The sequence below is a fragment of the Melanotaenia boesemani genome, chromosome 18, assembly GCF_017639745.1.
Source record: "Melanotaenia boesemani isolate fMelBoe1 chromosome 18, fMelBoe1.pri, whole genome shotgun sequence".
Classification (NCBI taxonomy): Eukaryota; Metazoa; Chordata; class Actinopteri; order Atheriniformes; family Melanotaeniidae; genus Melanotaenia; species Melanotaenia boesemani.
Window position 1 is genome coordinate 12,164,237 of NC_055699.1, and position 24,233 is coordinate 12,188,469.

At 37.3% G+C, this 24,233-nt stretch overlaps 2 protein-coding genes across 4 annotated transcripts; both read left to right on the plus strand.

The window, feature by feature from the left end:
• The first annotated feature begins 979 nt into the window (after positions 1-979).
• LOC121629140 (xin actin-binding repeat-containing protein 1) lies at positions 980-12,866 on the plus strand. 3 transcript variants are annotated; one of them, XM_041968717.1, is made up of 10 exons: positions 1,018-1,409; positions 1,699-1,854; positions 1,950-2,037; positions 2,117-2,470; positions 2,876-2,954; positions 4,384-4,529; positions 5,266-5,313; positions 10,703-10,833; positions 12,405-12,588; positions 12,694-12,866. In XM_041968717.1, exons 2-9 carry the CDS (start codon positions 1,721-1,723, stop codon positions 12,571-12,573), a joined length of 1,149 nt encoding a protein of 382 aa, XP_041824651.1. In that variant the 5' UTR covers positions 1,018-1,409; positions 1,699-1,720; the 3' UTR covers positions 12,574-12,588; positions 12,694-12,866. The 3 variants fall into 3 exon arrangements, with proteins under 3 accessions (XP_041824649.1, XP_041824651.1, XP_041824650.1); XM_041968715.1 differs by lacking the exons at positions 10,703-10,833; positions 12,405-12,588; positions 12,694-12,866 and adding an exon at positions 5,742-10,694 and having other exon boundaries at positions 980-1,409; XM_041968716.1 differs by lacking the exons at positions 1,018-1,409; positions 1,699-1,854; positions 1,950-2,037; ... (5 more) ...; positions 12,405-12,588; positions 12,694-12,866 and adding exons at positions 5,324-5,644; positions 5,742-10,696.
• An 847-nt stretch (positions 12,867-13,713) lies between these two features.
• slc22a13b (solute carrier family 22 member 13b) lies at positions 13,714-19,646 on the plus strand. The gene is made up of 10 exons (XM_041968733.1): positions 13,714-14,135; positions 15,686-15,789; positions 16,204-16,358; positions 16,610-16,781; positions 16,893-17,013; positions 17,089-17,183; positions 17,271-17,485; positions 17,655-17,763; positions 18,461-18,655; positions 18,741-19,646. The coding sequence occupies exons 1-10, from the start codon at positions 13,761-13,763 to the stop codon at positions 18,814-18,816; spliced, it is 1,617 nt and encodes a 538-aa protein (XP_041824667.1). The 5' UTR covers positions 13,714-13,760; the 3' UTR covers positions 18,817-19,646.
• The last annotated feature ends 4,587 nt before the right edge of the window (positions 19,647-24,233 follow it).

The window sequence follows — 24,233 nt, forward strand, 5'->3', positions numbered from 1 at the left end:
ATTGGTACAAAATACATTAGAACGCCACTTTTCTGTACTTACATACAGAAAATAGTTAATGAGGATGAAATTTGTTCCTAATCAAATAGTCTTTCTTTCAGAATGAACTATGTAAACATATGTTGGTAAAACCAAAACACTGATCATATTGGTAAAACATGTTATCTTTTAGAGCCAATTAATTATTTGTTTCTTTCAATGAGTTTAGTCACATATATTTGAATACACACTCCATCACTCTGTCTGGTCAACTCGTGCCACTCTGGCTAAATGAATGAAAACAGAAACCACAATTTAATCAAAACAAATGAATTACTTAATGCTGACTAAGAAACATATAAATTAAACAATGTTTATTTAACATCTTAATCATTTTAAGAAACAAGAATGGATAATTTCATTAACATATTTATATACAATATACAAATACAAATATACAAAAACATATACAACATATAGAAGCATATTTCTGTTTAGCTTTTGTCTTTTCTTTCCTTTATCTTTTTCTTGCATGTAAGCAATATTTATTGGAGACTGTTTTGGGCAAATATAATAGAATAGATCCAGAATGAGAGTTTATTGCCAAGTAAGTTTGTACATACAGTTTTCCTGCAGTATTAGTGCCTTGTAGGGATTTAAATACACACTTAAGTGCAAATTGTTGTGATTTTAGCAAGTATAATTGCTAAAATAGTTGCTTTTATGACATTTGAAACTGCCTTGGTCTGTTTATCAATGATTCAGATAAGCTGGACAGGGATTTAGAAACTGTCCAGCTAAGATAATACAATGCAAACTTTGGACATCTACAGTCCAAATTAACGATTGTGAACTGTTTTATGACATAGTAAGTCTGTAAATCAGTAACTAAAAGATTTCTGTTAATCAGTTCCAACCTGAAACTTGGCACACAAAAAGTTTCCCCAATCCATCTCAATTCTTACATTTCCAGTATGTCCTGTAGCTGCTCTTTGTCCAAATTCAAAGCTGAGGCTGGAATGACCCAACAGTCGCCAGGATCAATGAAGTTAACCTAATTTTATCTTAATGGATGGTGTGCTGCTGCTCAAAGATCAAGTAATTATATCTGAAGCTTAACCTGAAATAAAAAAGCAGCCATTACCCTGAGAGCTCAGGAGCCACAAAATACAATAACGATTATAGACACTTGATATGAAGTTAAATGAAAATCTTTAACCTCGTTATTTTAGATGAATACATGTCAACTTTGTGTTCCAGACCAATGGGGCATTCACACAATATCCAGTTGCTTTCCAGTCATAGACCATTTTACACAGTTGAGGTAATGAGGAAGAAAAAGGACTTTGTTCTTCACATCGTGTGCCAGTCTTGTGATGCTGCAGAAGTGCATTTGGTTGTCGCAGCGAACAGAGACTGACATCTGGAAGGTAACGATTTTACTGAAAATATATTTAATCGCCAAACTGAGCAGCTACTTTCCTCTTATGCATTGTTAATAAATAGCATGACATCCTCACACTAATTTACTTATGTTGATTATTGTTGTTACCAACTGCCATTTTTATAAAATCAGTCAGAAATAATAAAGATACGGGGCTTATTTGTCGTATTATATTGATGAGTAAAGTAAATTAACCATACATGACACAGAGCTGATCAAATGCACTTCAGCCATATCAGTGCTAATGATTACCTATCATGTATGCTGGCTGATAGAATTATTTGCAAGCTGTGTGACATGACCATGGAATGGAGAAGTGATCTGAGACGCACACAGTCAGTGAAGAGCATCCCCTCATCATACGACAAGCCACCCTGGACAGATACAGGACTACGGGACAAGACGGCATCTGTGTCCCAGTTAGTGAGCAGGTGTGAAAGAAACCTCCCCTTCCTCACTCATTTTCCATCTTTGAGAACTATACAGTCCAGCCTTACAGTCACTTGTTTGTGTGTGTGTGTGGCAGGTATCAAACTGGAATGAAAATAAACAAACTGATTCCAGCAACTTCAGGAGATAATGCTACAGGAAAGACAAAGCAAGCCCTGAGTGAGGTAAACCTGTTTTTAATCTGCTTGCAAAGTAGGTCAAATATGCATGGAAACACATTTATCCTAACTGTCCTTTTTTCAGATGACGCCACCTCCACGAGAACATACAGAGACTCGTCTGGAGTCTCTGATGAGAAGAAATAAAGAAAGGGATATGAGTCTAGCCAAAACCAGTCTGAGCCGTAGTAAATCAGAGAGCAGCCTTCATAACAGCAAAGGGTCCATAGAGACCCTAAAAGCTGTGTTTGAGTCAAAGCCAACACAAAACAAAGTAAAGGGCAATGTTAGAGCTGCGAGTGTCACATCAACTTTCAGTGCAAACATCCCAGTGATGAATGGGGAGGCTGAGGATGTGAAAGGGGCTGCAAAAGAACAAAAAATTCCCTCTGACAAAAATGCAAAGAAAGATGCAAAAGAGGATCACGTGACTCAAAAGGTAAATACATCACTTTTATTAGTTTAAAGGTTGATTTTATATTATATGTTCATTCCATAAACTTGAGCGAATGAGGGATGTGAGTTTTCCTTCTTACTGTCCTTTCTTAATGAATAACCTGACATTTGCTATAAAATTTAGCTGATATTTATTGAAATCCATTTCTTGTATGTGAATCTTAAATCCATTTATTTAAACAAAGCGGATTGTGGCCCAAAAAAAAAACTCAGTTTGCAGTTTTACATCTTTAGATTACTCAGTAGCTGTATTAATATCTTCACTGCATTAAACAATAAAATATATATCATTTCTTCTTAGGGTGTCTTTACTTTTGCATACATCATGCTGAAAAGCAGACTGTAAGTTTCCTAAGCAGCAGTGGTGCTTTGTTTTTTCTTTCCCCAGGTGGTGAATCAGATCTCAACAAATAAGAGAAAAACAATAGCAGGGATTGATTTTGAGAAAATAGCTGCATCTCAAGTTGGTGAGTTTCACGCAATGTTTCCTCTTCCTACATCAGCATTTATCAGAGCATGTTCTATAATGAACCGCTGCTATGAAGCTTGGAAATGATGTGTTTGCACATAATGGAGCAGCTTTTCTGCAATGAAAGGAGCACATCACTCATCATTCATCAGCAGATCTTTGATTAAAACATTTTATAGTTTGAGGTGGGAAATCTGATTGGCACTAAAAGCAAGTAACAAAAGGCTCAGAGATAAACTGCAAGTAAACATGAATATGTACAAATGGATGTATCATATGCACAGTCAGGTCAAAATCCAGTTGATAAGGCCAAGAAATACTGCACTGTAGACCAAGGCTCAGGTAATAAGGAAATTACAAATGGCATCAAGCTCTTAAACATGACGGACATGATTTGGCTGTGAAATATACACAGTGTACGAGGCATTGAACACAACGCAGCTTAGATTAAATGAAACAAAATAAAATACAATAGTGCAGTGACTGTGCAAAGAGCTGTGATTGACTCAGACTGGTGTAGGCACTCTGACCACTTCAGAGTGGGACAAAAATAACTGCCAGGCCTCAAGTCCTGAATAAGTGCATGGGGGGGGGGTGAAACGGTCAGCTGTCTCTAGTGCAGGGATGACACAAACAGAGGTAGCAACCAGAAGAGGCAGAGGCTTCATTACAGGACACAAACCAACAGGAAATAAGTCTAATTTCACACAGATTTGAAGCAACTAGAAGTCTAAGAGGAGGGAACAGCGAATTATTCATGTTCTGTAAGTAAAGATTTGTGTTTTGACTGAAAAGATTATACAAGTACTTGAAAACTTGCCCATTAATTTAAACATGTAAAGATTAATATGCATTAAACTGTTACAACAGGTTTGATAGTTTTTAAATTAAATAGTTTTAGATTAAACATAATGCCACAAACTGTTTTTAGAAACAGTGTTAACACTTTTGGATTATACACATCAACGCAATTGTTCTGCTAAAATTCAACAACTAAAATGTGTTTGTTTTTCTAAAAGACAGCAGCCAATACCACTGATTTCCTACTGTTTCTCCATAAACAATTTTGAGATGCATATCGTGTTTACTTTTTAAAGTTTTACGCTTAGTCAACTGTAGCTGCAGGGACTTTCTCGTCCTTTAACTGCAGCATGTGTGTCAGTGGAGTCAGGTATCTCTTCTGCTCCACCACAAGTGTACATTTATAACCCAACCACATGACAGCTGCTAAGAACCCAAACTGGTGTTCATTAACGGTTTGTTGACATGGACATGACTTTGTTGTTGATCGCTTGTATTGTTTGAATTGTCTCTCACCTGATTACAGTCCAGATTTTGAAACAGGGATTTCCATCAGCTCTATTTAAAACTTTTTAAACAATGTGCCTCTTTATCCATTAAAACTTGTTTGTGTGGTGTCTCTGCAGAGGACAAGAGAAGGTCAATCGCTGACTTCAGAGAGAACTCCTTCATCCAAACCAAGGAGACACTGTCTATCTCGGTGAAAGCCATTTCTGCACTCTATCTGTCAAAAGTGGCAAATCAGGACTCAACACGCAGTGTTTACAAACCGGTAAACATCTCTCTCCCTTTTACACATTGTGCCCTGTTCAGGTCAGAAAAAACTTTGTTGAAATTCTTGGTGCTGCACAGAAACAATGATTCCTGGAAGATTATCATTTAATTGTGATTGTGACAATAATTATGTTAATTTATATCAATGAGGGCATTATTTCGAAGATGCTTTAATTTTATCCATGGTAAACTAGTGTTAGGAATATAAAGCAGTGTACATACTTGGTGCTGTAAGCTGACATGATGTAACATGCTCACATTTTAGGGTAAATAGTATAACCCTATTTCCATAAATCTTTGGATGCTGTGTATTAAGAAAAATAGAACAGCTTAAATTTATTCACAAATCATTTAAATCCCATTTCTAAATGTAAAATAATAAGCTTACTTTGTATTTGGTGCCAGTTAAATGTGTTAAAAAAGTTGGCACAGGAGAAATATAAGGCTGGAAAATTTGTGAAAAAGGCGGTGCTACTACAACTAATTGGTTAAACTGGCAACAAGTATGGGATTTAAAAAAAAAACAGTAAAAAAAAAGAAAAAAAAAAACTTAGCACACGAGCCACAATGATAAAACCACTATAGAATGGCTGTGATCTTAAGCACTTTTTAGTTTTTTCTTTGATTGTTTTGTTTTGTGTATCTGGTATAATACTGCATAACATCACATAAAATCAGGCGGCACTGTCTGTGTTATTTTAACTTGATCTGAATTAACTATTATTTCCATCCAGGGGCCAGATCAGTCAAGTGAATCTGGAAAAAGAGTAAAACTTACAAAGGTAAAGCAGCATGTCGCCGGATCGTTTGCATGATGGTGTGGTTTGTGCAAAGGTTCCATGCAGGTTTAATTTGCATTGTCACAATAACACAAACTCTTGCCACAGTATCATGTTCCATATAACTCAACAACCAAAAATAAATATTTTTCACCCGACAGTAGCTTTGAAACAACTAAACAAATATTAATTGTCACTGACTCCACACAAACATGTTTGTGGCCACGTTTATGGTTGATGGCTATCCTGGAGTGTAGCTAACCTACTTAAACATGGCATGTGGAAAGCAAATCAGCAGGCATGAGATGGATTGTGAAAAACTGACCCCGTTCCTGTAAGTACTTTACCCAACCTGGAGCGTGGTTTTCAGTGGATGGATAACTTCTGTCAACATGGGTGAAATATTAAGAGCATTACTTTGTTCTCCTAAGATGGCAGAAGACTCCCAACAAAGGAAAGATGACCTCCCTCAACTTGCTTCAGAAAGACATCAGCCAGGACTGAAAGATGTCTCTGGGGGACATTCTCAACAGTCAACACCATCCCAACTTTCCAAAGAGATGCTATATCAGCAGCGGCAGAAATGTGAGCTGAGGCGGCTCCTGAAGCACACTCACCCAGAGCTGAAGATGCTGGATGATGTTGTGGATGAGGAGTTTGCTGAGGTTTTAAGCTCAGAAAGTGTGACAGCTGGTGAAACTGGATATGAGGGAGAGGTCCTTTCAAGATGCTTGATATTTGAGAACTGTGGTCTCAGCAACAATGTACCTCCTCACACCCCCAAGATCCATATGGCAAAGGGAGCCGTAGAAAGAAGGGATATCAGTAAAACATCAGCTGTTTTTGAGACATCGAGAGCAGAGCCTCACACTGAGAGTGTCAGAGGGATCTTAGAGAATGATAAAGGTGTTGATTTAAGACAAGAGCTTAACAGAGAGTGTGAGGATGAGATGATAAGAATAGATGTTCAGGCTACCAGAAGGATATTTGAGGATCAGTCTAGGCCAGATCACAAGAAGTTTCAAGGGACTGTGTCTATGTCTGGAGATGAAACAGAAGTAGTCAAAGCACAAGGTAAACAGTGTGAAATGTCTTACAGAGAGAATCCTAACAAAAGAGGCAGCACTAATTTTGAAGAACAGGGTCAGATGCCATTTACTATTGCTGTTGGTCAAGGTACTAAACATGGCTTTGCTGGTTGTGAAAAGGCTCCTGGTGGCAAAACACTCTTACAGCAGGAAGCTGAAAGCTTTTCTGATTCAGAAAAACACAGCGACATACCAAAAACAATCGCTGCACTTTTCAAAAACAACCCTTTCATATCAGCAAACATAGAAAAAGAGCATTCCTACGGACATACATCAAAAACTTCAAATGAAGTAGGTGAAGACTACCTGACTGCTAATGTAAAGAACAGAACCCATTTGTTTGAGTCAATGCCATTTGACAAGATTAGGCATCAGAACAGGGACGAAATCGAGACGCTGGTGGAAAATATTAAGGAAACCTTGAACTTCCTCTACCGTGTAAAAGTCATACACTCCACTGGGTCAATCATTGAGGTGAATGAGACAATGATTGCTAAAAAGGCTAAATTCATACTATCAGAAAGTGGGCCGGAGATAAGATATGATGAGGTGGCTGAAGGCGGTGCACAAAACTTTATACTCCAGCTGCTACCAAGAGCGAACCTAAAACCTCAGATCACTTACTTAAAGGAGAATAGTAAAAAGAGTATGGAAGCCACTGTGGTGGACGTACCAGTTCAACAGAATCACTTCAATACAAACAAAGACAGTGAGTTCAGAACTGCCAATGTGGCACAACTTGTTGAGGATATTCTAAATCAAGACAACTCTCTCAGAAAAGGAGTGATCATTCAAGAAGATATAAACAACTGTGCTGATGTCATTGTTTACTCCCTCTACAAGTATTTCGACGAGAAAGATGTTAAGAGCTACAGCCCTCCACAAGGTGTAGAGTATGGCAACGCTGAGCCAGAAGGAGGTGGCATGAGAACCAAAAGCAACCCTAATGAAACCTCTCAAGACCAAACCTGTTCCTTATTCATCAGGCCTGAAATGAAGGGAAATGTAAAACTGTTCAAAACTTGTATTGAAAAGGGTGACTTGGAGTATTTAAAAACACTTCAGGCTGAGCCAACAGTTAAAGAACCTGAACTTCCTGGAAACCAAACAGAGGCTGGTCAGGACAAAGAGAGTCATCATGAACAGAAAGGAGAGCCTACTGGAGAAGTCAACACAGAGTGTGTTCCAGTGGATGTAAAGAGACTAAAAAGCATGTTCTCTGGAGACAGAAGTCATATCCAGGAAAGTTGCATCCAAGCTGCCAAGACTCCCCATGTGTCCCATAGCAAAAGCCAGTCCTCCCATTTCTCACATCAGCAGGTAAGAGAGAGTGGAGGCCAAGCAGAAGAGGGATGTAACTTGAAAGCTGTGCCATATTCAGAGACAGAAGATGATAACAAAATCCACCAAGATGAGCAAATACACATGGATAAAACTAATGAGATTTCTGACTTTCAAACTGTAACATATAACCTCCAACAGACCACAGTGGAGGCCAAATCCTTTTGTCATTCATTACAAGAAATGCATGAAACCTTTACTCATGAATCCTCTAACAAACCCATTGTCTCAGTCATGGCAGTTAATCCAACACATTTACGAACAGAAGCAGAGTTACCTCAAGAAGATTTGGACCAAAACGTGGAATTACCCACAGAGTTCAAGTGGAATAAATTCTCTTCAGCCTCAGATATTCCCTTAGGACAGAAATCCAACTGGCAATGCAAAAATACAGAGTCATGCCATGAAGACAGCAACTCTGAGAAAGTGCAAACTGCAGACACTTGGAGCAAAGAGAGTCAAGATTGCACAGAGTTGATCCAAGAACAACACATTCAAACTTTCAGAGAATCTGCACACAGTTCAGATATAACACCTGCACGAGAAGAGGACGAGGAAGTTGTTTTACAGGGTTCAGTTCAAGCTGCATTGAAGTCCTTGGAGAAATCGAACATTAATATCACAAAAGGAGATTTTAAAGCAGCTATGATATATAGAAACTCTAACAAATTTCTTCAAGAAAGACCACAAAATGTGGATGCTATTTCTGCACAAAAGCTGAACACCGAAGAGTCTTGCCAAATGACTGAACCTGAATCAGTTCATAGACCAATCAGGCAAGAAGTGACTTCAAAAAATATGGGTGCCGTTTCAAAGAAAAGCAAAAGACAGAGAGGTCCTAAACCAGCTATTCCACCTAAGCCGAAACATTTGATGGTGAAACAAGAAGACAAAGAGAGCGATCAACAAGCACAAAGAGCTCATCCAAGCATTAACAATTTAAGTGCAACCCAAATTAATACCAAGAGAACCAAAGAAACAACTGAAGTTTCTCACCCATCACCAGAAACATTACCTTCATGTAAAGATGAAGATAAGCAACAGCTGTTTCAAACTAACAATGAGTCAGTGCATCACCAAAGAAATCAGCTTTTAGGTGAAGGTGTGCAGATTTTAAAGGAAACAAAAGTCACCTTAGAAAGTTGTCAAAAAGATAGAACCACCATTACTGGACAACAGGAGATAAATGCTGCACAAGAGGAGAAAACACCCCAGAATTTACAAGGAAAAGACAATATGAGTGAAACAGATGAAAGTCCTGTGGATTTCCACAAAGCATGCCAGAAATTTGGAGGTAAAAAGGGAACTGCAAAAAAGACTGTCCCAGTAAAACCAAAAAGAGTCAAAATCGCTCTGTCTAGTGACAACAACCCACTACATGTACCTGAAGATAACACTAGAGGACGACCTGTTTTTGTAAACATGGATCCAAAACCAGAACAAAACATAGGTGAGCCACCATCCAGCACCGGTGGAATAACTGTGAACAGTAAAAACAAGAATGAGAAAAACATGAAGCAAGAAAGCAAAGTTGAGATGAGGGAAAAGAAAGTTCAGACAGAAACAGAGGATGAACGCCGACATCGACTTTCAGTTCACATGGATGAGATCATGAGAGGGAACATAACAGCAGCCATGGAAATTTTCGATAACTTGCGAAAGCAAGAGCAACTACAGAGCATACTGAGTCGAGTTGAAGAAATCGAACAGGAAACAAGTGAAGTAGATGTAAGGTCTCTGAGGAAGGTTTTTGAGGATGTCCCTGACTGGGTTGCCAACTCTGAAAAAAAGAAACCAAAGAAAAACAGAGCCAAAAACAAAGATAAAAGCAGGCCATTACCAAGAGACAGAACTGAAAATAAGTCTTCAATGGCACATGTTTACGGTGATCTTGAGCGAGCCAGTGAGGAAATAATGAATCTTAAAGAGCAGACGTTAGCTAGACTAATGGACATAGAGGACGCAATTAAGAAGGCACTTTATTCTGTGTCTACACTGAAATCTGACTCAGATATTGCAGGTTTATCATGTCTGTTCAAAGAATCCTTGGGGGCTGTGCAAGGGTCGTCATCAAATGGCAATATTAACAAAATAAGTATTGGCTCAAGCAGAATGAAATCACAGGATGCCACACATATAAATACAGCAACAAAAGCTGCACAAAGTGCAAGCACCGAAGTGCCTCGTTCCAAACAGCAGCCAAGTCCTCCATCCTCACCTGCTTTTATTTCCATTCAGTCAGCAGCTAGAAAAACAGATAAAACAGGAGCACTGCCTACGGAAACATTAATCTGCCCGGCATGTCAACAGAACCCAAAACTGGAGGAGAAATTTCGGACAACAAAGACACTGACATGCAACAGCCCAGCTCAAAACAGAAAAACAGATTCCAGAAAAGGAAGACAAAAACAATCCACGAACAGCCCACCGAACGCTAATCGAGAGCTCAGTGTGCTAGAAGTGCAAACCGGTGGTGAGGGGAACAGTTTCACTGGGACAAAAACAATCACGGAAAATTATGAGAAGACTGATAACTTTGGAAACCGGTTTTACTCCTCTAAAACGTCCACTGTTGTGGATGCTCAGCCAGAAACCATGACAACAACAAGTCAGGCCATGATCAGTCCATCAACATATCAGGTCAAAACTTGTCCAGGAATTCAGCTGCCAGTCACTCAGATTAATACCTGCATGCCAAAGTAACTAAATGCTGACAGTACGTTGATATTATCAATGTGATCATTTTATTATCTAAGAGATGACCATGATTAGCTGTGTGAGTTTATTTATAAATATAGTGTCAGTTTTCTATAGTTTCCTTTTTTTTCTTTGAAATTGTGTTTCATTTGTCCTCGAACGCTCATTTACATTTAGTCATTTTTTTCTATACATTTGTAATGAATGATTGTTGTTAAAAAATATATTTTGCTTTAAGCTAAGCTCAGTCTCACTTTTCTCATCAGCTTCAATCAACAACCCGTGAGATGTGTTCAGCCTGTCTGAAGCCAGTTTATCAGATGGAAAAAACTGGAGTAGGCAAACACATTTTTCACAAAGTTTGCTTCTGCTGTAAAGTGTGCAAGAAAACATTAAGGTGGGGTATTAGTAATTTCTACAGAAAAATCATCAGAAATATTAATTAGTGATTCTAAGTTTGTATTTGCTATACATATATATATATATATATATATATATATATATATATATATATATATATATATATATATATATATATATATATATATATATATAAACAATAAAAAAAAATAGTTCAATACCTACATTCCCTTTGTAGTTAACCCATGAACAGCTCTTGTGGACAGACAGCTTTTCAAGAATTAAGAATAATCTTCAGGATAGTGGAGCTGGCCCAAATTGTAAAAGGTTACATTAGATAAAATCAGTTTTTGTCAGTGAAATCGAGTCACCTTAGGAGAGTACAGATGACCCATTAAAAATGGCTGTCTGACCCTGAAATTAAAAACATTTTTTCCATACCAGTTACTCTACATGCTTCTAAAACAAACCCCTAACCCTGTTCTGTGAGTGTAGGACCCAGACCTCATGCAACCCCCCAACTTCAAAGAAACCAGAGTCTTGAACGACCCATTATCTAGAGCAGTGATCCCCAACCCTGGTCCACAAGATCCACTATCCAGTAGGTATTAGATGTTTCCCTGCTGCAACACACCTATTCAAATTAAATGGATCTCTGACAAGCTCTGCAAAGTCTGCTATTGACCTTTCAATTTGAGGTAGGTGGACCTTGAGGAACGGAGTTGGGGATCCCTGATCTAGAGCACAGGTGTCAAACAGCTGTCCCAGAGGGGATTTCTGTCGGTTTTTGTCGGTTTTCCCTGCTCCAGCACAGACTGAATTTAATAGGTCATTGTGGAAAAAGTTGAGAGCAAAATGTTGGATCCATTTGATTTGAATCAAGTGTATTTGAGCAGGAAAAAAACATAAAAACCTGGAGGATACCGGCCCCCGAGGACCAGAGTTTGACTCCCCTGAAGCTTCTATCTTTACTTTTTTTTTTAAAGGAAGCTGAGTTATTGATCTTGCAGTCTCAATACTGGTTAGCTATTTCATCACCAATAAAGTCACACAGGTGTCCCCACTCAAACATCCATTTGTGCCTGTTAAAAAATTATGTTTCTGGTGACTTTGCTCTGCTGCAAAGCAAAACCTCTTTCTGCATGTTTTGCACCTTATTGTCATACTCTGATACTCCTCTTAACTGTTTTAATAAACTATTCAATTCAAAACACTATTTTCTACTTTTTATAAAATTATTCTGACATTCTAATGTGTTTGCAAGAAACATCAATATAATAGTAATATTTGGGCTGGGAACTAGCATTGACTTTTTCCCCTAAAATGTATCTTGAACTTGCATATGCTTAACTTATTGATTGCCTGTTTATTCAGTTTTACATTAATTTCAAATAATCCTCAGTTTAAACAGATTTGTTTCAATGAATAGACTATTTCCTTTTTTGATTCATTTATATATATATATATATATATATATATATATATATATATATATATATATATATATATATAATTCACAGTATAGTGGTGTAACTATTTCAGTAAAGTTTCTGACATGTGAAAAGGGACAATTTTACCTGTTACTGACATATTTGTGCTTATTTGTAGCATGAACAATTACGCACCTCTAAATGGTGAATTCTTCTGCATATTTCACTACCAACAACTGTTCAAACAAATGGGGAATTATGATGAGGGCTTTGGATACACTCAACACAAGAACAGATGGCTTTTAAAGAATACAGCCAGTAAGGTGAATGATGAATCTGATGCCTAGATAAACAGAATAAGCGTAAGTACAGACAAAATGACTATTGTCAATATGTGTTTTAATTTTTATGCTTTATTATTTTTGTTGGGTCAAATGTGTAAAACTGTTCTGTCGTTGTATCTTCAGGTGATATGGTGACTGTGACAAGACAGAACTTTTAATGAAGCTGTGTTCGAGGCATCATAAAACTGTCCAACCTGTACATTCTGTTCATGTACTGGCTGGTAATAAATGTTAACACTACTTGATTGCAACTATGTCTGAATGCTTGGAAACCATGTTGGTAATCTACTGTATGCAGATCATTCACTATGTTTAATTAAGTGGCAGTGTGCTTTTATGGTTTACATTTCTAGCAACATAATTATTGTAAATACTTTGTAAAATCCTGTTTAAATGGATGCAAATTGTTTGGAATTTTAACTTGAAGTGCATAATAAAGAGGAATCAGACATTTTAATTAATGTACAACAAATCAAATCAAATCCATTTTGTGTTTTTTTATTTTGTTTTGTTTTGTTTTTGTTTGTTTGATTTTGCTTTCTGTTAAGGTGAAATAATGGTAAACTGAAAGGGCAAAATGTTTTGTTTTGTAAACTGCTGAGATTTTCAATGACAAGAGAAAACGTTGTTTTATGTAATTTAACTTACAAGTCAGGAAAAATGTGGATTTTGTTTGTACAAAGAGTAAAAATTAACCACACAAAACTAAATTCTCCAGGTCTCATTTGTTTGAGTTCAAAATTGATTTTAATTATTGCCTTAAATTGGATTATTTTTTCATGCAGTATAAGACTTGGAAAAGCTGGTGTTTTGCAATGTGGGGTCCTTGTAAGGGTCTCTCACCTCACGTTTGTATCATATCAGGTCAGCTGAGGAGTGAAAACTCACATTTTCAAGACTGCTGATAAGGACCTGATAAAACCATATTTTAGATCATCATTCTAAAGTAATAAAGACAAGAACACAAAGAGTTTTTTTGTTCAGATTCTACCTGATTCTACCAGTAAAAGATGATGAGTTTGATGGGTCATGTATGACATTATTTGTAGTTATTAATTTGACAAGTCATAAAAGGTCAGTGATTCTTAGCTTAAACATTAACTTGGAGAATTGACTGTAAGCTGCTGAGGTTTGCTTAAACCCTCATCTCTCTGTTTCACCCTTCACTCTGACAACATTCAGGCAGGAATATGAGCAACTTTGGGCAGATCCTGAAGGAGATTGGGGAGTTTGGCTTGTTTCAGAAACGCTTACTACTTGCATTATGTTTTACCAGCATTTTTACAGCTTTCGATGTGATCAGCCAGGTGTTTACCGGCATGAGCTTTCCACACCACTGTAACACCGACTGGATCTTAGCGCATGGACCAAACCTGACAGATGAAAGAAAATTGAATCTCACCATTCCTGTAAACAAGGAGGGAAGGTTTGAAAGCTGTATAATGTTCGAACCTGTGGATTCTAATCTGGAAACCATTGAAAAGTATGGACTTAACATCACAACAAAATGTACAAATGGATCAGATTTTGAGGCATCCAAAGGTGCCTCCAGTATTGTAACAGACGTAAGTGAAAATAGTTTGTTTAAAGCAGAATAACCAGTCATAGTGGCTAAGTATATATATATATATGTGTGTGTGTGTGTGTGTGTGTGTGTGTGTGTGTGTGTGTGTGTGTGTGTGTGTGTGTGTGTGTGTGTGTGTGTGTGTGTGTGTGTGTGTGTGTGTGTGGAGTATTTTTGGCTGGACCTTAACACTTCATGTTTGTCAGTTAATTACAGACTGACATATGTGCTGACTTTACTTGTCAGCAGAAACCATGTGATTAAGTTACAGTGTAGTTGTGACTATCGTGCTTTTTAATCTAGCTTGACAGTACTACAGAAAGATTATTCATGCTGTGTTTATCAACAAAGACTCTTCAAATCCTATTTTAATTTCAGATTGTAAAGATAAAAAAAGAAAAGATGGTGAGGGTGTGAATACATTTTCAGTTCAATGCATTCATCTTTTTTCTATACCTGCTAACTACATGTCACATGTGAGCTGATCCCAGCTGCTATTAGGTAAGAGGTGAGGGTACATCCTGAACAGGCAACTAGTATATCACAGCCAACCAAGACAACAAGACAAAGTACTTTACACACTTATTACTAGGTTGAATTTAGAATTACCAGTTAACCTGGGATTAAGGAGGAAGGAAGTTTGAGCACCAAGAGAACACACACATATGCAAACTCCATAACAGAAAAGCCAAAGGTGAGGTTTATATGCAGATAAGCATCATTTTATGTCAGACAACAAACACTGGAGGTGAGGTTGTTAAGCAATTGAGTTAATCACCCCACCACTATGCAGTATCCACTGTAAACAAGAGCTCTGAAATGCTGTGCTCCTAAAAATGCGTCCACTCCAAGTCACCCTGACCTCCCACTAGGCTTAGTGAGAAGTCTGGAAATACAGACAGTTTGTGGTTGGCTCCTTTTTCCCTGGTATGATGAGTTGGAAATAGGAGAGTGACAGAGAAAACATACTCTCATACTTATTTTGTCTCTTTTATACAGTTAATGGTTTGAGTAGGGTCCATCTTTGCATCACTTTACTCCGGTCAGCCAAAATAGGAAGAATTCCCTGCTGCTAGAAAAAACACAAGTGGTTACTGCCTATTATGTGGAAAGCCTGTGATTCCTGCACTCAGTAAGTGAGAGCAGCAGCCAATACTCTGATGCTGCAAACCAAAAATGCCAGTTATCTTGTCCACATGTAAAGGGAACTGTTTGTTTTCAGTGCTCAGAAACTCCTTTTGCATGTAGATGAAAGGCACATATGCAGAGAAAAATTAGCATTTGTCAAATGTAAATGGTGAAATGGCACAAGCTTGTGTTTGCTTGTTTTATAATATTCTAGAGCTCCATAAAGCAACAGGCATGATTGGTTGGTTACTTCAAATTTCTACATAGAATACACAGGGCATCTGACTTCACCTTTTCGTGGTTGAAGGTGAGGTCCTGCAGAATTCTGGAAACTGTATCTGTGCTAAAGTTTCATTTTAATGATGGGTAACTTGAACTTAATTCAGTATTTTCTGTCTTCCTTTGTAATTTCTCTCCTGTTAGTTTGACCTGGTGTGTGACAGGAGCAATTTTATTGAAGCATCACAGTCCATCTACATGGCCGGTCTTCTGGTTGGAGCATTCGTGCTGGGACAGATGGCTGACAGGTATAGACCAGCAATTCAATGGAAATGTGCATTGGAGTTATTCATTAAAAACTGCTTTATTGTTTGTTTGTCATATGTATATATATATATATATATATATATATATATATATATACATAGTCTGTTGTGAGTTAATATAAATTTACTTCATATTGTTTTGATATTTAGATCTTTTTTTAGCTGTTTATGATCAAATACAAACCTATGGGTCATTCGCTCATGCAGCCTAAATATTTGAGAAATGTTAGACTTCTAGTGGAAATGAGAGCAAGCATGTATGTAACCATTAAAGGTTTTTACCTAAACTCAACCAGGGAGCGATAATAGTATCTTCTGTTTTTTCTGTATATCAATATGACCTTTATATTTAAAAAAAAAGAATAAATATCAACAGTTCTGTCTTCGACTCTGCAGGCTGGGTCGACGCTTCGTGGTGCTGCTTTCACTCTTTGTACTACTGGTGTTTGCTGTAGGAGCTTCTTTCTCACCCAACATCTACGTTTACATCACTCTCAAATTTTTTTGTGGCATCTCAATTTCTGGTATTATTGCCAATGCATTTGTTATAGGTGGGTACCGTGTTCACAGCTGAATTTCTTGCCATCAAGTCACAGCATCACTTCTGTTACTATCACTGCAAAGCATGTCATGATTCCATGCGCATCACCTTTGCATTAAGGAAACAGGAATGATAATTATTAGATACAGAGACCTAATAGAAAACAGTAATATGTTTTAAATCAAATCCATCTTGAATAATATTTTAAGTTTAAAAAAAAAATAAAATAAAATGTTTTTCTTTGTTCATTTGATTTTTAAGGTGGAGAATGGAGTGATTCCTCAAAGTTTGCCCTCTGCACCATTATCTGCCATGCTTTTTATCCACTTGGGCTGATGATATTATCTGGTGTTGCATATTTGATCCGCAACTGGAGGACCCTGCAGCTGGTGCTCTTCAGCCCTCTTGTTCTTGTTCTGGGAATCTTCTACTGGTCAGCAGCCACTCTGGCCACATCAGATGTTTATTATCAAAATTATTGCCACAATAAAATAATATAAAATACATACTACAGTTCATGATTTAAGGGTTATGTGTCAACTAGGATTCTTCCAGAGTCAGCTCGATGGCTCATTACTCAGGGCAGGAAGAAGGAGGCTATAAAAGCAGTGAGGAGAGCAGCTAAAGTGAACAAGAGGGATGTACCAGAAGAACTTCTAGAAAAAGTGAGCTGCATCACACACACCTAAATCACACACAGTATAGCAATCTCACTTAATAATCACACTTTAATTTTTCAGCTAGAAGTTGAGGAAACAACCAAAAAAGGAACCATGCTGGACATCTTCAGACTGTCATACCTGAGAAAACGTGCAGTAATAATGAGCTTCGTCTGGTGAGAATGCATTCCCATCATAAGCTGCTGCTAAACATGCACCGCTGTGTTTGTGGTTTCATTGAAAATATCTCTTACATTTAACAGGTTTGCAACAAGTCTGATGTACTATGGACTGAGCCTGAATGTTGGGAACTTTGGTCTTGATATTTACCTCACGCAGTTCATCTTTGCCATGGTTGAATTTCCAGCACGTCTGGGCATTTTGCCTCTCCTCCAACACTTTGGAAGAAAAGTTTGTCAAGGAGGGGTGCTGTTGTTTGGAGGTTTCACTTGTCTTGGGATCCTAGCTATACCAACAGGTGATGTATTATTTGTAATCTAACTTGAAGATATTGTTTTGTTCTTTTATTTATTTATTTATTTTTTACTTTGTATAATAACAGGGATCCCAAAAATACTATACCATTTTCTTTCTTTCTTCTTCTTTTATGTTTGGCTGAGAAATGTGTGTTTTGTCTTGTTTATTAGATCTTCCTGTTGTGGTAACAGTCATAGCTGTACTGGGTAAATTTGCTGCCACTGCCAGTTTTGCCACAGTCTATGTTTACACTGCAGAATTATACCCCACTATTATAAGGTAAGACAGGAATGGACCAAAAATAGAATATGTTTATGTGAAATGTGAACAGATGCCATGTATTTCAGTCTCATGGAAGAAGGTGAAATACTCATGCAAATTAAATCTATTCTTTTTTTATTGCACAAAAATAAATAAAAATTGGTGGGGTATGGAAGTTGATTAAGTCCAGCATGACTTTTAGTGACTATCAAGTAACTTTAATTAAAAAGTCTTTTTTTTAATTCCATCGCTGTTTCCTTTTGCTTCCACTCACTTTTTTTTTGTCATTTCAAACCACTTTTTTTAAGGTTAGATTTTTTTTAAAAACGAGACAGTTCAGGTCAGGAAAACCGTGACCCTGTATCACAACACACCCTGTTTAAACCAATGAAAAACCTTTTTCCTGGATTGCTGGGTGCCATGTCAAAGAAAAAGCATTTCAAAAGTATTTTGTTGTTTGTTTTTATGATGTAAAGCACTCTGGTCATCTTGAGCATTGCTGGAAAGTGCTTTAGAAATAAACTTTAATCAAGTGGCACAAACAAACCATGTTAATGGAATACATAACTTTAAAAGTTGTGCTGGACAGCATGAAAAAAAGATTCAGGTTTCATGCTCAACACAAATATACATGACTATTTTGTGGTTTTCTATGAGACTGGGTTGTAATTAAATGCAGTGAAACTGCTGACAAGTTTTTTTTCTATTCTGGTAGGCAGAATGGTGTAGGTCTGAACTCCATGTGTGCTCGTGTGGCGGGAATCCTTGCACCTCTGATCCGACTCCTAGATGTCTACCATCACTCCATCCCCATGGTGATCTACGGCACTGTCCCCATCATTGCCGGGGGTCTCTGTATTCTGCTGCCTGAAACTTGTAATGCTGAACTTCAGGACCTCGCAGAAATTACGTGAGTTTTTCAGTCATTTCACAGCAGAAAAAGCAAAAAGAAAACAAAGAAAATGTAACAGTTATTGTGTTGTTTACAATTGCAGACAGCCTACAGATGAAACTGCTGAGAAGGGATCCACCACTCAAGAAAGCATACTAGAAAAGAGCACAAAAATGTGATCACTGGGTTCCTCGCATACACCTGTTTTCTGCCATCTGTATGCAGCAAAGTTTTATCAGCTAAATTATGTATCCCATTTTATTTTTAGCATTTAAAATCTGTTATATTTGACTTTTTTTGCCACTCCTACAAAGGTTGTATATTGTTTGAAACATGGGATTTGTGTATAAAGTTATGCATGAACTGTAAATTTGCTGTGCACTCTGTTTAAAGGTACAAATTTTTAAGAATTTATTGACATTTAGTGTTAAAGACGAGCATAGAAATTACTTCAAAATGTCAAGCACAGTTGTAAATGGACAATGGTTGTCAGTGGCCAAAATTCATTCAGGGGCCGGGACCTTCAGGTGCAGCGATGACTGCACTAAAGGTTATTACTTTAAAATTATGTACATGTGTACTGTCGTCTTTTATGTGCCTTTTAAGGCACAAATCCCAAACAGTGCCCTATTACCTATCAAACAAAGCTGGTACTGTAGTTTAAAAGTTCAGAGGCTTCTTACTTAACACAGGGATGTTTGTCCATTCAGAGACACCACAGTAAAAATGGTGGCCCAAATATGGCAGCTTCCATGTATGTGGACCCACAGCAAGTAAATATGAATGGCTCATTCTAAGAGAATGAAAACACAACAGTTATATTAGTAACCAATAGAATTAGCTTTAAAATGTATATATTAAATGTTTATATCTGTGTCCTTTGATTTTGTTACATGTTAAAACTGTAAAATATCTTCCTTATTTTACATTTTGGATAATGATCTGTGTTTTTCTTTTCTCTATAAACTTTTTATATGTTGGGATTTCATGAAGTGCAGAATAATATTGGTAAGTAACAAGATTTATGTATGATTGCATATGTCTTAAATGTTGTCATTCCCTTAAACAGGAGAATCCTGTTCCAAGCTAATGTTGGAAAAACTGCTCCAAGCATTTATCACATACAGTAAAAGTTAGATTACAGTAATACCATTTTAGCCTGCTGTCCAAATAATTCCCATAAAATGTTTCAGTTGTTCCAAATTGCTACAGGCAGAGTACTGACTGGACCCACAAAGTGAGATCACATTGCTCCTGTTCTAGCCACTGGGCCACACAGGCTCCCAGTAAAATTTACATTTAATCTAATAAATTTTCTGACACACAAACCACTTAATGACCAGCTCTTGATTTCATTGTTTCATATCACCCAACAAAAATCTGCTCCCCGATTTTCTTGTACTAGATCTTTGGCTGCAGGGCCGGCCCAAGCCTCCATGGGGCCTCGAGTTTTGGGGCCCTCGAGGACCATTAACCATACCTACCATAAACTTATTTAATTTTTCTTATCTGTCATTGCATATTCATTTGTAAAACTAGATGTGGGAACTTTTTCTTGATGTTAGATTGTAATCTATGACGATAAAGCTTATGGAAGCAGACAACAGATTTCCAAATTGGCTGAAAAATCTCACAATTAATATTTGGAAAACTCTCTCTACTGGCCTCACAGAGAAGCAATACATAAAAGTTCAAAGAGCTGCACAGTTATAGTGTTGTTTAAATCATCCTTTTATCAGCCAGGTAATTTATTCAAAGTGATATGTTGTACTACTGGGGTATTGATAGATCCACTAAAAGTAATTAAACAAGCTAACATAAAATGTATTCACTGTAAACATGCCAACTGCTTTATTACTTTTGGTTTTAAATAAAATGTAATGACAAAGTACTACAAAAACTAGAACTCCAATTAAAATCACTTAAATAACCATTACCTCATTTATAGGTTCTTTAAATGAAAATACACAAATATCTACAAAAACAGATGATCAGTTATAATAAAAAATATTTTTTAACATCTGTCCATCTGCTTAACCTATCCCTGTTGACTATTTGTTTGTATATTGGTCGTGTAACTTTCAGGCTTTAGACCATTTTAGGGAATGATCAGTTCTACGTTATATGCAGCGGCCCTCTGAATACCTGACCAGTCCTTTTTGAGTCTGAGAGGAAATATGGTGCAGCTTAAATAGTAGCTAACTAAACTACCAGTTAAAGGAGAAAATCCTCCAGTTAATAACTAGCTAGCTAATTAGCTTTTATAGGCTATACTCCACTAGTTGGATCAAAATGTCAGATATTTAGGAACTTTTCAATACCATTCTTTCCTGAAAATCCACCAAATCTAGAAACCTAATTGTGTGGGAAGCTCTCTTTTTTGGCTACTGTCTCTGGTGGAATTGTCTATCCACGCACAAGTACACGCTTCATTTTCTTCACCAGATGTGGGACATCTGGCATGAAGTTCAGCCTCCTGTCTGGTCTTTTTGGGTATGGAACAGATATTTTGTTGTGGTCCATTCCAGATGACCTACACATAGCTGGATCAGGACTTCCCATGTAAGTGCTGATGTTTACTCTCAGTGATGACTGGCTTGAAATTTGCCCCATTAGTGGATTTGTTCCTGCTAATACAGAATAATTTTATTGATACAGAAATGGAGATGGAGAGGGAATGTGTGCTAATTGGATGAGTTGGTAATCACACCAAGCGTGGAGCTGCACTGAGGAACAGAGAAGCTTTCTGAGGATGTGACATTGCCTGGTCAAACAGGAGTAGCAACACATTTATGTGCTTTCATGTTGACAGGAAGCACAAGAAGGAAAAGAGTGGCTGTTGACCATAGCAGTAACAAATTCACTAATGGGGCTAATTACAAAGCAGTCATCTAGAGAATCCTGCTGAAACAAGTTCAGTCACAGTACATTTGAAATTTGATCTCTGGGTGAATTTATTTATTAAATAGTTTATTTTTATTTATTTGTTTTACTCTGTGGTTGATCTTTATTTTATCTGTATTCTAGCTCATACAATAAATATATTTTTCTTTTTATTCTGTTTAATTTAATTTATGTGTAATATCTATTGGGCCTGTTTAAAGTGTTTACTTAGTTCTTTATTACCATGTATTCTCTTTTTTTATTTAGTGCACAATTCTTTAGGGCTTTAGGGTGTGTGGTAGGTTGCAGCTGGATTTGAGTGGGAAGTTTTGCTTTTAATACATATTTTATTTGTTCCTGTGTTTTGCTTTTGTATTCTATTTGATCATTGAATCTGTCTTTCTTTGTATAAAGTGTGATTTAATGAATGTTTTCATTAATGGATCATTCCATTACACCCCTGCAACACAGAACAGGATTGGTGTTTACTTTCATAGCAGCTGGTTACACATTTTTCTGTCTGAGATGAGAACATTAAAAAAGTTGTAGAGTCACCTCGCTAGTTCATGACACAGGGCAGGATGGAAGAGCCCCAAAAGGAGCTCAAGTGGGCAAGCAGAATTATTGGAACCAGAAGATCTGCTGGATGAGGTGATCAACCACTACAAACTTCATCCAGATAGATAGTAAACAAATATCCAAGAGCTTAAAAGTTAAAGATTCTTTTTTTTTTTTTCATTTATTTATTTATGTTCAGATCTCAGACAGAAGAATGTGTAACCAGCTGCAGTGAAACTAAACACCAATCCTGTTCTGTGTTGCAGGGGTGGAATGGACTGATCCTTCAAAGTCTGCTCTTTCCACAATGACCATCATTGTTTTATTGTCCTTGTGGCCATGTACTGGTACACTGTTATACAATAATAGGGGCTCATCATGAACTAATGATTATCTCGTTGTTGATTCATGTGATTACTTCACACTTAATAGATCATCAATTAATGAACATTAATTCACTATTAATTCATAGATATGCTGACAAATTAGTCAGTTTAGAAGAATATATATTGTTTAGTTCCAATATATTAATTTCTTTTTTATGTAAGATTCACTCAAAGAAGTTTGTGGGATATCTGTGTGAGTCAGTGGTTCACTTCTTACCTTTCCTTTCTCTATCCGCATATCAAAGTGTCTTTGTGCAAGAAACTGAACTACATATTTCTCCTGATGTGTTTATGAGTAGGTCTAGTAAAAAGCACCAACAACATGAAAATTGTTAATATCACTCTGAGATCTTCTGCCTAGCTCCTTCTGAAGGTCCCTTCTTAAAGGCTCAAATCCAAGGGTGACAGAGCTTTTTCAGATGCTGCTTTGAAATTGTGGAACAATTTGACAATTTAGAGCTGCAGGCTGTTTCTGTTTTTAAGTCCTTGCTCAAGGCCCACTTCTTTGCACTGGTTTTCGAACATAGTTAAGCTTGACATTTCCTTGCTTTTACTTTTTATTCAGTTTTTTTTTTTTTTTTTGTTTTTTTTGTTTGTTTTTTTTTTTGTTTGTTTGTTTTGTTTTGTGTTTCTTTTTTTGTTGTTGTTTGTTTTTTTTTTATTGTGTAGTGTTGCGGCTAATTGTGTAGTGTTGTAGCTAACTGTGTAGTGTTGCTGCTAACTGTGTAGTGTTGCGGCTAACTGTGTAGTGTTGCGGCTAACTGTGTAGTGTTGCTGCTAATTGTGTAGTGTTGTAGCTAACTGTGTAGTGTTGTAGCTAACTGTGAAGTGTTGCTGCCAACTGTGTAGTATTGTGGCTAACTGTGTAGTGTTGCTGCTAATTGTGTAGTGTTGCTGCTAACTGTGTAGTGTTGCTGCTAACTGTGTAGTGTTGCGGCTAACTGTGTAGTATTGTGGCTAACTGTGTAGTGTTGGGGCTAACTGTGTAGTGTTGCTGCTAACTGTGTAGTGTTGCTGCTAACTGTGTAGTGTTGGGGCTAACTGTGTAGTGTTGCTGCTAACTGTGTAGTGTTGCTGCTAACTGTGTAGTATTGTGGCTAACTGTGTAGTGTTGCGGCTAACTGTGTAGTGTTGCTGCTAACTGTGTAGTGTTGCGGCTAACTGTGTAGTATTGTGGCTAACTGTGTAGTGTTGCTGCTAACTGTGTAGTATTGCGGCTAACTGTGTAGTATTGTGGCTAACTGTGTAGTGTTGTGGCTAATTGAGTAGTGTCATGATTTATTGCTAAGAACAACACATGAAATTGTGACATTTTTAACCTTCAGGAGAAACTGCTGAGTGAGAAAAAGAGTCAACAGGCAGAGGAATGTGTATTGAGCCTTCAGTGCCTCTTGACACCAGGCCTGCTGACATCAGCTCACTAGTTTCCTGTGTCTGAAAAGACAGAGCATGAGACACTGATGCTCAAAGGTGAAGTAAACTGAGATTTATTTCCTCAGTCAACAAACATTAATCAGGATTTAACCATAGAAGTTAGTCATTGAAAAAAGCACTTCATTTCGAGCCTTGCTCATGGGATGCTCCAGACCCAAGTTCACCTCTGTGACCACAAGGCTCAACTTGTCCTTTAAAAGAACACAATAGCTTATCGAGTTCTGTGATCAGTGACTCATTCATTTGAATCAGGTGTGTTGACACAGGTGAACATATAAAACCTGCAGGACTGCAGCTTCCGAGGACCGAACTTGCCTACCCCTGCCCTATACCCA

Coding starts and splice junctions, on each gene's coding strand:
- slc22a13b (XM_041968733.1), top strand. CDS start 13,761: ATGAGCAACTTTGGGCAGATCCTGAAGGAGATTGGGGAGTTTGGCTTG. Junction 15,790..16,203: donor CTGGGACAGATGGCTGACAG/GTATAGACCAGC, acceptor TCGACTCTGCAG/GCTGGGTCGACGCTTCGTGG. Junction 17,184..17,270: donor GTAATAATGAGCTTCGTCTG/GTGAGAATGCAT, acceptor TACATTTAACAG/GTTTGCAACAAGTCTGATGT.
- LOC121629140 (XM_041968715.1), top strand. CDS start 1,721: ATGACCATGGAATGGAGAAGTGATCTGAGACGCACACAGTCAGTGAAG. Junction 2,038..2,116: donor CAAAGCAAGCCCTGAGTGAG/GTAAACCTGTTT, acceptor TCCTTTTTTCAG/ATGACGCCACCTCCACGAGA. Junction 4,530..5,265: donor CACGCAGTGTTTACAAACCG/GTAAACATCTCT, acceptor ATTTCCATCCAG/GGGCCAGATCAGTCAAGTGA.